The sequence below is a fragment of the Echinococcus granulosus genome (genome assembly GCF_000524195.1).
Source record: "Echinococcus granulosus chromosome Unknown EG_S00008, whole genome shotgun sequence".
NCBI lineage: Eukaryota > Metazoa > Platyhelminthes > Cestoda > Cyclophyllidea > Taeniidae > Echinococcus > Echinococcus granulosus.
Genome location: NW_020170388.1, coordinates 890,447 through 902,836, shown reverse-complemented (window position 1 = coordinate 902,836; position 12,390 = coordinate 890,447). Strand labels below are relative to the sequence as shown.

Here is a 12,390-nt window from a genome sequence, read left to right as displayed (position 1 = left end):
GCATTGGACATCAAATGACCAAACGGATATTTGCTCACCGCGCCATTAACCCCACACCCATTTCGCCGATGTTCAAATAAAGGAGTCCTGAAGCTCCTTTAGAAGGCCATCTCTTTATGAGGAGATCCTGTTAGGTGGACTACACGAAAAACAGAAGGCAGGAGAAATCCAAGCTTTTGTTCAACAGGCTCTCAATTTCGCCATAGCGGTTAAAATAGATAACCTGTCTCGGAAAACTAATCCCTAAATAATTATTACAATCGCTCCAAATACAAGGCAGATTAAGCAGAGCAAAAAATACTTAATGAAATGGGCAAGTTCAACCACTTCCTGAAGATCTAAACCTGTCAAAATAAACATAAACGAAGAACACCGAGTACATTTAGTCTTTAAAATATAGGGGAGGTGGACAAAAACCCTAGTATATACACATACGAATGAATCAAAAGGACAAGCATGACATCCTGACTGACCTTCCATCTTGAGTAATTTCGCAATTTTGACTGCATGACTACCAACTTCCCCACGCCTCAGACGTATCCATCTATCTACTCTGAACCAACTCGCAAGGACGTACGCAGACATGAAAGCAATCCATTTCCGTCATTTGGAGCCACGACACAAAAGACACCCATCGCTGAACACCTGGTCGTCCTCAATCGTTAGCCATATTGGCGAATGAATACAGGAGAAATCCACTGCCACGCAAGGAGCTGAGCCTGACTACCTCTTGCAGGTATACGCACGCGCGACGACCTTGGAAAGCGATGTTAGTGTAGTTCATGAAGATGCAAAGTCAAAAGCGAAGTCATTGCTAAACGGTTGAAGTGCAATAACGACGCACAAAGCCCAGTCTAAAAATATTGTAAATCTTGGGACTGAGGATGTTCTCATCATGTCTTCATTATATACATGTTTTCGTTCAGTATACACCATAATATTGAACTACAGATGACTTTTTAGCAATAGTGTATTTGCTTGTTATTGGTGCTGATCTATTAGTGTTCAATAGCACATGATACATGAGGCAGCAAATACTCGCAGTCGCTTGAGTATAAAAGTGAGAATGGGTGAGGCGTATGTAGTCTATCAGGCTGAGAAGGAGGAGGAGGAGGAGGAGGAGGAGGAGGAGGAGGAGGAGGAGAATGGGTTGTGAAATAAAGCACTTAGTAAACATGGTAATTATAGAACAGAAACCACAGAAGAATGATTAGAGGTGTCTACCTGAATTGTGCTGGAATGAGGGGTTAAAAATGGTTAAGAGTGTGGGAGAAGTAACATCATCATGATATTGGAACCTAATGCGACAGTAAAGTGTGTGCAGGTCAAGAAGGCAACTGCGTAGGAGATGGGAAGGAAGTGGAGAGGAAATGAGAAGAGATAATCAGAAGTGGAGGAGTATCCTCAGCAAAAATACGCTGTTGATATAAGCGGGTATTTGAAGTGGAAGAGGCAAAAGAATGGAGGGGAATGGAGGCGGAGCAGAGATTCAGTAGACTGTGTAAGCAATGAAATATGAAGAGGAGGAAATGGGAGAGTAGGAAGGAAAGACTGAAGGTGCAGTGTTATGGAGATGACGCATTTGGGACTTTGGAAAGAAGGGACGAGAAGAGGTGGAGGAGAGGCTAAATTGGAGAGTTGGAGCTAGAGGAGGAAAGATGATGGAACTCAGCTAGAGAGAGAAGGCATGAATCAGGGACCCTATACGTCGTGAGAGAAGAGTGAGATAAAGTGGAGAAGGAGATGATGGGAGGAAGAGCAAGGTGGTGCAAGAAGTGATGAGAAGACGGTGAAGATGATTACAGTAGTGACTGGGGCAATGTGCGAGTAGGCAATCTGTGAGATTAGAGGGAAGGTGAATATAAATTGACGAAGGAGGCGGTGGAAGAGGTGAATAAGGAAGGTGCGTGGAAAGAAATGTGGATGAAATGCAACGAAGGATCGAGGTAATGGCTGTGGAGATGCAGGGGAGCGTAGAGGGCAAATTCAAACGAGGGAGAACCGGCGTGACTGGCAAAGAAAGAGGAGGAAAGGAAACAATCCACTTTCCACACTTTCCCACTAGCACATCATTCTAGGTAAATAGTGAATACGCACCTGCAAGTGTGATCGGAAATATGATCTGGTAACGTTGGGTCAACTTTGGGAGTAGCCTTGGAGGTAACAGGCTTAAATGCATTATCCCTTGCCAAAATCACATCCAGCACACACATGCATACAGCCCGGGCAGAAAATGGCTACTCAATATGCAGAAGGATTTTGGCCCAACGGCATGAACGCAAGGCCAGCCAATGATAAGGACACTAAGTAGTCCTTTACGAGAACCAGTAGTCAACCAGACAATCGACGTATTGCAAATATACATATATACATATACATAAACGTGTGTGTGTGTGTGTGCACATGTACATACACAATATCTGTAAGCGAAATTCGCCTGTATGCATTTATGTATTTCTGCAAAATAACAACCACCACCATTTAGATTTGTTTCATAACAGCTATAAACATAAAACAGTAAAGAAATGGCCTTCTTCTTTCAAACATCTCTTGCTTTGGTTAAAGAGCCTTTTTAATGTAGCGATGAATTTCAATCGGTCTTCATTATGCGGCTCTTGTACTTTCACTTTAACGATTCTGCCAAAATCTGTCTTAGGTAAAATTCACAGTTGTAATTTGAAGGTAATCCGTTTAGATTGTTGGACACAGTACTTTCACTATTAGAAAATATTTTTTCCGTTTATGCCTATCAAATGCATAATTTTCAAGGTTGTTAATCTTTGTTTCCGATTTTAACATCGGCAGTTCAGTGCTCCTGCAATAGTTGTATTTTGTGAAACTTGTATGTTTGTCCATTTTACCAGTGTAGAAATTACATTTCTGTATCACTTTTGCATTTTTGCACCTTGCAGCCTACTGGTCATCAGAAGCTATCATAACTGCTACCAGAACAGGTAGTTCCTTCAAGTAGGTAATGGTGCAAATGAGCATTAGAAGAGTGAATTACTAGCGTACACGAGAGTGCATGCCGTTACAACACTAATGTTAGTATTTTAGTCTAAGAAGGCTCTATTCCTATGTTAAGACCAACATACACATCGCCATACTCGCGTCCACCTTTAAAATTTCCAGTGCACCCCTACTTCTAGTTGTCCCATTATATGTTCCTTTTTAATTTAGTACGCATACATCTGAAAATTGCATAACTTTTGTGACAGTTTTAGTTTCCAAGAATGGGCGTCCGTAGACGCTTTCGTATTTGGCGTGACAAAAGACGAGCCAAGCGTAATCCTAGACCAAATCCTTTACCCACAGAACCAACAGCTGTTCTAAATCCCAACAAACCACTAAGTCCGCAATGCAATCAACCGGAGGAACAGGCCAACAGATACGCGAAACCTACAAAGCCATTTACAGTCCAAGCAATTTACGATTACGTGGCCACACAACCAGACGAGTGCAGCTTCACCATGGGTGATCTTCTTACGGTGGTCGACAACACGGATGATTGGTGGTTGGCAACGAACTTGCGAACGCAAAAGACAGGCCTTATACCCCCGAACTACGTCACATCCGACATGTCTCTCTCTAATGTTCTTGAAGCTTGGTATGATGTCGGTCGTATGGGTGCAGAACGCAAACTTCTCATGCCCGGAGTCCAATCTGGCACATATATCATCCGACCATGCACATGTAAGCACCTACCTCAAATTGCCCTTTCGCAGCTTTGCATTGTTCCATGAAGTTGCACAATTACATCCAACGCTAGTAGGATTTAGCCGTCTATTATGCAATTTCACACTTACTTACGCGAAGTGGATTAATCACGATGCATTTGGTTAAGTAGGCGGTGAATGGCTGCTGAATGAAATACTCCTGACAGACTGTCCAAAGTGTGCTGTGGTGTGCAGCAATGCACACACAATCACATAGATCCTAAAAGTGAAGTAATTTGGCGAAATCCTGAGACAAGACTCTAGCATGCATATGCCCATTTGACTGAAAGCAGAGTGCTTGCACAAAAAGCATGCAATTGGACAGCCGTCTTTCTAAGTCTGCATTGTCCTTTTCAGATCCCGGCAGCCCATATTGTCTTTCCGTCCGCGTTAACGGGGTCAGAATCAGACATTACCGGGTGTATTACAACGAGAGCACAGGGCAATTCTACATTAGCGAGGCAACACCTTTTCGTTCCCTTGACGAATTGATCAGTCACTACTACTGTAAGTCACCATCGTCAAGAATGGGTAGGCTAAATTGGTGCCATATTCACCTAAGCAGCTGTCATTGGATTTGAACAATTGAGAAGCGAAAACTGTGAACTGTTTTGTAGAAAAGAGCATTGTTGTATAAATTTGCTCTGTTTTCGTAGTTGCACAATGATATCATGATGAATGTTAAGCGCAATAAATTAAAGGATAATACCAGCATACTAAACTACGCCGAAGTAAGAGAAAACTATTTGGCTGGCGATAAGCACATTAAATTAATCATTACGAAGCAGACGGATGAATCCGGTGGCCCTTCAGGCTGACATGCGTTCACCTGGGAAACGTCTCACGTACTCGTACTTCGTGTTGCACTATCACAAATGAAGTTTACTGTTTCATTTTGAACGCTTCTTCCTGGTCTGTGAAAGTAATGCCCTTCAGGCTGACGTGCGTCTACTTAACCTGCATGCAACAGCTTTTGTAATGCAGAAAGAGGTGGCCTTCATTTGCAACCTTCATTGATGGGTGAAGTTTTCAACACTGGAAATAGGCATACTATCAAATTCATTTTAAATTATGCCACCTGCGAAACATCTAGCTCATCGTACTTTGTGCTGCGCTATCCAAAGTGAATTTCACTGTTTCATTTTGAACTCTTCTACCTGATCTGTGAAAGTGATGCCGAGGTGTGGTGAATGATGTCGTGTGTGGAACGACAGGAGTCGCTCCAAAAGCGGTCACTGCAACTCAATTGTAAAACTGACACTTACTTAGAAGGGTCCTTCTGTGTAATCGTATCACATCAAGTGGTTGTGTGCCTCAACTGTGCATACCTATCGACTTGCCGAATTTGTCGAAGCAAGACGACTCTACAAGCCATTGTGAATGTGTGCGAAGGCGTAAAATCGTTATCGCCTTGTCGGTGCTGCTTGTTTCGTTCAGATTGGAAACACGAATCACAAAGCCGGTTTACATTATCCCTTTTGAACTCTTGCAGTAAACGTTGTGAAAGACTTGTCTCAGCTGTTGCACTGGCCAGAAAGTCCTCAAAGTGTTCAGGTGTCATTGATGATTTTGCCTCTTGACGCGGTAGTGTCACAATGTCCCTCTTGTTCACCTGTTACATTTCAATTTATTCTAGTTATGCTGTTGTGTGATGCGGTCGCATTGTGAGAAGCACTTGTAGGACACTGGACACTGCATCCTCTTCCATGACATCCAGGCATGAGGAGCATTTCGTGGAGTTGCGAAGTTGGACGATATCCAAGCCAGTCTACCGTCATCCGTGCATGCCTTGGAAATACACATGCAATATGAGAAATGCATTAGGAATGTGCCTTTGTTACCCAATATGCAATAATATTGCCAGTCTGCGATGTCTGCGACGTGCATTCACGATAGGGGCTTTAAAGAGGCCAGCTTGCTTGTCCCTCCGAGAAGTGCATTTTTGTGGACGTCTGGCTGATTTTTATGCGACACCATCTCTTTCCGTGGACATTGAACATCCTTGGGTACAAACAGACGCAACTTTGTTTGTTACAATCCATGATGCCATAAATTGTGTGCCCAAAGCGGCAACATCCTAATCTTACGTGAGGTGTTTGTTCAGACTCTTATGTATTCTGATTTAGCGTTCCATGATACTTTGGTTTGACGGGTAGCGGTTCTGAGACACTTTGCCCAGTGGTATGCGTTTACTGATGATTGCAGACTCGCGCCATGAACTACAAATTGCAGAAATAGTCAGCAAATGTTTGCTGAAGTGCGATTCGCATGCAGGTCACTTCTATTACTACAAAATTGTTTAACCGAAGCGTTGGACACGAAGTATCTTTCTCCGGATGAAAGATTGTCCAAGTCATTTGGTTGAAAGCAGTCGCCGATTGAGTGAAGGATACCATTTTTACATATCAGCGAGGTTATGGTACCTTAGTGCAGTAACCCGCTCGAGGCGGCAGTCTATAGCATTTTAGCGTATTGCAAAAAATGTTTCATTAGTCTATGCAAAACATCTTGAAGAAAAGTAAGAGTGAGCGATAAGAGAGGACCTGTTCTTTCAGCACTCCTACCATTTTCCTGTCGCTTTTTTCTCACTCAGCATGCCCTGTCGACGGTGAGGTGGGTCTGATTGAGGCGCGTCCCCGGAGAGTGCCACCGCCTTTGAGTTTTAAGGATTGCTTCATCTCATACACCGACGTACACCTGGGTGAGGAACTGGGAAGAGGCAACTTTGGTGTGGTCTACCGTGGTCACATACTCAGCATGGAGGTGGCAGTGAAGAAGAGCCTTGACCTCACAAACGACGCAGCCTTTCGTGAGGAGGCGAAGGTGATGCACAAGTTGTCACATCAACGCATCGTACGCTTTCTCGGCTTCTGTTGTGATGCGCCAGACGGGAGAGTCCTCATCATCACTGAGTTCATGCCCAACGGTGCTCTTCGAGACTACCTCCAGAAGGTTGATCGACGAGTTCTCGACTACCGCCAACTCATCAGCATTATTGATCAGGTTGGTGTACACCACTGTTCTACTACCTTCCCCCAATTCCCATTTATCGCTTTGTGAAACAGAGGCGACACTGTCACACATTGAGTGGCAGGAAATCTCACAACGCTTTTCCTTCGCTTCTTCTTCTATCAAACACGATGAAGCGGAGGAAGAGGAAGGAGAGGCAGAAGAAGAAGAATGGTATTTTACAGCTGGTTCTAAAATGACAAAACGTAAACAAGTGCACCGACTGTTACTTTGTAGCAGTGTTGACAGGAGGGTATATCTGCTTACGTCTGCACCAATCCCACCCACCTTTCATTCACTCATCGCCAGTTGTCTTGGGAATGCAAACAGGATGCGTTGCATGAGCTGGTGCTGCACAGCTATCATCATTAACACACGGGCATCAGCAGCCACTTTTTTGTATTGTCTGTACTTGACGGTGTGATGTGATTGCCATCACCAAGACACGCCTGCCAATCTGCGTTGACAGGATGGCCATGCGTAGCACAAAGTAGTGGGTATGGAATGAGTTCTCATTGAGATGCTGTATGCCTATTGACTGGACAAAGTACTTCCTACTCCCACGCACACACACACACACACATCCATGGACACACAATTAGACGATGTTAAGAAATTTGACTCCATCCTGAGAGTGTAATGAGGAGCCCATTTACTGAACCGCCACCTCTTCCAGCTGGCAAATATTGCAACTGTGTTGAGGGGAATGTTGACACAAGCATTATGTCCACACGGCACGCTAGTGTGATTGAAATCCTGATGACTGTGGCCGTGGGGATAGATGCTGACCTGATTGCTTGCATGCACTTGTAGGGTGTCTTGCCGTAAACTCCTTCTCCTTGCTTTCATATCTTTCATCCGTTTCACCTTCACCGTAGTTGTACCATGTCCGTGTGATTGAGCATGGAGTCCTCATGATTCCATTCGCTTGACAATGAGCCATTTCACCGATGGAACCACACCAACCTCTTGCAGCCACACTCAAGTTACAATATTCAGCACAGAGTCGCCTAACTACACCCCATTTTGGCATCAATAGTTGCATTTCTGGACTGGTAATTGGTGTGGTTGAGCAGCCGAATTGATGAAATTTTGAAGTTGAAAGTTGTTGAGAGTGCGGCACACATAGTATGGTTTCATCTCTGCACACAAATTTTGTAGGGAGATGATGTGTCGCAAGCACATCTAAGCATTTCGGTGAGCCATCTCATCGCAAACATTCTCCAAATTTATGGCACATTTGAAGTGAGCGCTGGAGTGACGATAGCAGGCACCGATGTAATCTTTGTAAAGCAGTCCAAGCAGTGGAGATTTTTGATGCCGTTTTCGCACACGCACAAGAACACAAAGTCATGCAGAGTGGCAAATGGATGACGAAAACAAATGCATCGCTCTCAGTGGAGCTATTTTTATCGGAGAATTCATAGATGAGGTGAGTGGTGGCAGATGTGCCATGCACAAAACGCTGGGTCGCCAACGTAGCATCATTATTTTGCGTTTTTGTCACTGCATTTTTACTGTTTCTTCCTCATGTGCATCTCTGCAGATACTAGGTCATTCTGTGATGCAACAAACCAGCCAAATGAGATTATGTGAGCATCCTCCTCCCACCGTTTCCTCATTTGATGTTAGGTTCAATGTGATGTGGTTGTGATGCTACCCAATGAACACCGCAAGTCGATTAGCCTGAACAACTCACATCCACTGGATTGAACTGCCTGGATTATTTGAAGCAGTGGAATTTGAGCATATTTGGCCCAAATGCTCACTTTAGCCGTCAGCACTAGGTGCTTCACACAATGGGAAGACTTCATGTGATGGAAAGATGGGCGAAAGATTGCATTTTATTATACTGATTCTGTCATTTGAAATCTTTACCACCACTGCAATTGCATGAAACCCACCACAAAGCAGGCGTGTGCCATGGCAAGTGCAGGCTATTCACCGATACACGTGTCCTTTATTTGTTTGACTGGACGACTAGGTCGTGAAGGGCATGGTGTATCTGGAGAAAGTGGGCGTGGTGCACAGAGATCTACGAGCGGCGAATGTGCTTGTTGACCAGGATGGCTCCGTGAAGATCGCCGACTTCGGGTTGACCAGAATCCATGATTTCAATCAGAAATTTACTGAAAGTAAGTCTGAGTGTATCTTTACTCTAGGTGGTAGAGAAGCATCACACTTGCCCATTGCTGGACCACCTCAGTTTGCATCGACTTTGGTACTGCATTGAGATATGTGCTACCAGGGTGTCAGAGGAATACCTGCCATTTCAGGGCAGCTGTATTGTGGTTGCCATACAGAGCTAGTTTTCATCGCATTTTGATTTCTGTAACTGCTGATTAAAAACCGAGAGATATCATTGTTCTCGGACTAGAAACATCCCACAGCTTCACCAGTATTGTTTAACTCATGCAATGTGCTTACGGCTGGATGTGAGGGAGCGATGAAGAGCATGTCACGCAGTTTCGAGCATTAACTTTAGCATTCATGCTTGCGGTCCACATAAGAGGCAACCCTGCTAATAATGAAAGTAGAGCTGATGGCTAGCCGCCTTTGCACAACTTGTCGCTAGGATCCCACCGGTCGTTCAATCTTGGCAAGTCAATATACTTCCTTCAGCTTACACATTGATAACTAAGGGGAGGTAATGTGAATTTCGAGACTCCCGCTTACTTATGATGCACTAAATACAGGGGATGGAGACCTTTCTACTTCCCCTGCAATGACAATGCTTTGTGCACCACTGACGTGAGTGTTAGGTCGAGTAAAGTATTTTGCGGATGTGATTGTCAAATAGCTATGCACAACCCAACTTATTCATGCAAGATTTGAGCATTAACTTCGGCACTTGTATCATTCCAAATTATCATTTCCTGGTACTCTAATGTGCATCTTCGTCAGGGTGCTTGAGTGCTAGCAATGGAAGTCCGGCCACGTGCAATGTGTTTATTTTGTTAGTACTCCTTGGCATTCTTACCAGTTTTCTCTCCTTTGAGGTGCTTTTCCTGTGAGCTGGACAGCGCCTGAGGCAATGAGGAGCGGTTACGAGCCGAATAGCAAAGCTGATGTGTGGTCTTTCGGGGTGCTGATGTTCGAAGTTCTAACTTACGGAGGAACGCCTTACAAGGGTGGGTTATTTTAACCAATGTGGGGTATATGCCAACAACAGGGAATAATTTCCCTTCTACTGCATGAAATTGTACTGTGGTCAATCTCCTCCTGAGTTTCCCATCTTCATTCATTTCAGGTCGCACGAGTGTGCAAGTGCAGGATTTTGTTTTAGGGGGCGGACGTCTCCCTGCCCCTTCCAGTGAAGGTTTTGAATGTGAAGCAGCAGTGTATAACATTATGAATTCCTGCTGGAAGGAGCAGCCTGGACAGCGACCCTCATTTGGAGAACTCAGTCATGAAATTGAGGAATACATCATTACCAAGGAGGGCAGTTACGATGGATGTTGGGACAGAATGACTGACAACTAATCCACCATACTACTCGCCTACTCTTGCGATACTTTAAAAGATGTTTTTCTGAAAGTACCTTTGCCTGCTTTCTTAGGCATGCTTTTGGGGCTCAGTCGACCATAAATTATTTAAATTTCCACAATTTGGTCAATTTCGGCCCCTTCGTTTGCTGAAACAAAGCCTAGGAGATGCTGTCTTTACTACTAAAGTGGGTTGGAAAGGAAGCATTTCCTACAAATTCATTCCCTCCTCCAACGATTCAGCAGTAGTGCAAATTATTTTCTTAGCTTACAATACCTGGTTGGTTATGAAATTGGGAAAGCATTGGACCTGCTTGAGGTACACATGACACGACAGCAGAGAAATCACCGCCTTCATCTCCTGTACACCCTCTTCTATAACTTTCTTTGGGCCAGTCTTACTGATTCAAGGCGAAGGCATTCGATTTATCAGTCGACAACTGGTTCAAAACAGAAGCTATACCGAATACGTTTTCCATGCGATTCCTAAGCAAATTCAACCCTATTAGTCCATATCAGAAAAGTAGCATTGAAAGTTATGCCACATACATCTAAAAATTGTACCTCCTCTTACCAAGAACAAGCAAATTAGATTTGCTAATTTAAAACTCGATGGCTCTGTTTGAGGTGCGATTTGATGCAACCAGCTCTTACGAAGCGATGAAGAGCAGGGGTTGTAGTATGTATGACGTCAATATTAAATGTGCGATTTCAAAAATAGGCAATCTCTGATTAAGGTGTGCTTGAAAACACACTAGTAGACATTCTGTATAGTAAAATACTTTTAGTTTATTTAATACATATGTTTAATGCCTCACAATCCCTTATCCACTAAAGTACATATTTGCGCTAGTATTAATGTTGTTGATGTCATCCAAGGTCTCGGTGAACACCATTACACTCACAATGCAATTCCCTAATTCCCATTCGCGATGGTATGGTAGATTTTGGCATGCAGACACAATTGCCAATTTTTATTACTGCAGATAAGACCAATCGTTTCTTTAGGCTTGCACGTAATTTAATGCACGCTTAAGATTCGCATGCAAAATGGCTTTGTACATTCGTCACAAGTCAAATTTGTGCTGTATTTCATGCCCGATTCAGCGCCACCGTTCCCAACTCTCATTCGCCTATTGCTACTTGATAACCTGCAGTAGCATTGCCAAAGCAACGAAATAATAGTGGGAAGGTTCGAGATAATCAGCAAATGCGTATGAAGTTTGCTTGGTTAATCAATGGAGGTTAAATAAAGTTGTTTGTTTTCAGATTCTAGATTAAATGGTAGCAAATTTTGTCGTCAATTTTGGAAAGCGGTAACATTAAATGTCTGAAAGAGCTGGTTCACGTAGGTCACATTGCTAGCCATTTTCTAAAGCATATAAGAAGTAGGCATTATGTCAGCAAAATTACTTACACAATCAGAAAGAGCATTTTCGTCAAGAAGTGTAGAAGGAGTAGAGCAAATACGTAAGGAATTATTAAGTCCAAATATGTCATTCAAAGTACACGACAATAAAGTGTGTTGGAAACACTTGAAAATTAGATCAAAAAACATTTCTGCTCGGTCTAACTATCGCAGTGCTTATCGACGAGTGACTAGCTGATGCAACCTAAACAAATCCTTGCATGCTAGTTACGAACTTTAGGCCTATATTGCCTTCCGTTAGATTGCAGTGTGTACACTTACAAATTTGCTATATGTATGGCTAGACTTTACTAATTACCACTACAGAGATACTTCTCTTAATGCCAAAATGACGCGTGGTTTTAGAAGAGTGTAATGAGTCAAATCCCAACCCAAATCAATACATTAAATACAGATGTACCAGGATGGACTCGTCCAATCATTTGGATTGTGTGCTGACAACAAAAGGGAGAAATGAGGTCTCTTCCCCCACTATTTTACTCTGTCCAATTCCATAAGCATGGAATTATGGTCAAAGCACCGTCACATGATAAGGTCAACGACCATCTTTGCCCCTACGTTCATCACGTTGCCAATCGCACCAGTGCACCATGTGGACAATGCTTGAGTCAACATCCCCCTCAACACAGTTGCAGTATTTGCCAGCTGGAAGAGGTGGCGGTGGGTCAGCAGACGGGCTCCTCATTACACTCTCAGGATGGAATCACGTTTCTCACTATCATCTAATTGTGTGTGACAGTGCCGCTACTGA

General features: G+C 43.5%; 3 protein-coding genes across 3 annotated transcripts; 1 reads left to right on the top strand and 2 right to left on the bottom strand. All coding sequences in view use genetic code 11, as the record gives it.

The window, feature by feature from the left end:
* Window positions 1-243: 243 nt before the first annotated feature.
* On the bottom strand, window positions 244-585 carry EGR_01974 (hypothetical protein; the record flags this gene model as incomplete). Its single annotated transcript, XM_024491223.1, has 1 exon — window positions 244-585. One exon carries the CDS (start codon window positions 583-585, stop codon window positions 244-246), a length of 342 nt encoding a protein of 113 aa, XP_024354366.1.
* Window positions 586-1,489: 904 nt separating this feature from the next.
* Window positions 1,490-2,213, bottom strand: EGR_01973 (hypothetical protein; the record flags this gene model as incomplete). Its single annotated transcript, XM_024491222.1, has 4 exons — window positions 1,490-1,672; window positions 1,708-1,836; window positions 1,872-2,010; window positions 2,098-2,213. The coding sequence occupies 4 exons, from the start codon at window positions 2,211-2,213 to the stop codon at window positions 1,490-1,492; spliced, it is 567 nt and encodes a 188-aa protein (XP_024354365.1).
* A 1,020-nt stretch (window positions 2,214-3,233) lies between these two features.
* EGR_01972 (Tyrosine-protein kinase SPK-1) lies at window positions 3,234-10,208 on the top strand (the record flags this gene model as incomplete). Its single annotated transcript, XM_024491221.1, has 6 exons — window positions 3,234-3,693; window positions 4,074-4,223; window positions 6,310-6,719; window positions 8,710-8,860; window positions 9,725-9,856; window positions 9,976-10,208. 6 exons carry the CDS (start codon window positions 3,234-3,236, stop codon window positions 10,206-10,208), a joined length of 1,536 nt encoding a protein of 511 aa, XP_024354364.1.
* Window positions 10,209-12,390: the final 2,182 nt, after the last annotated feature.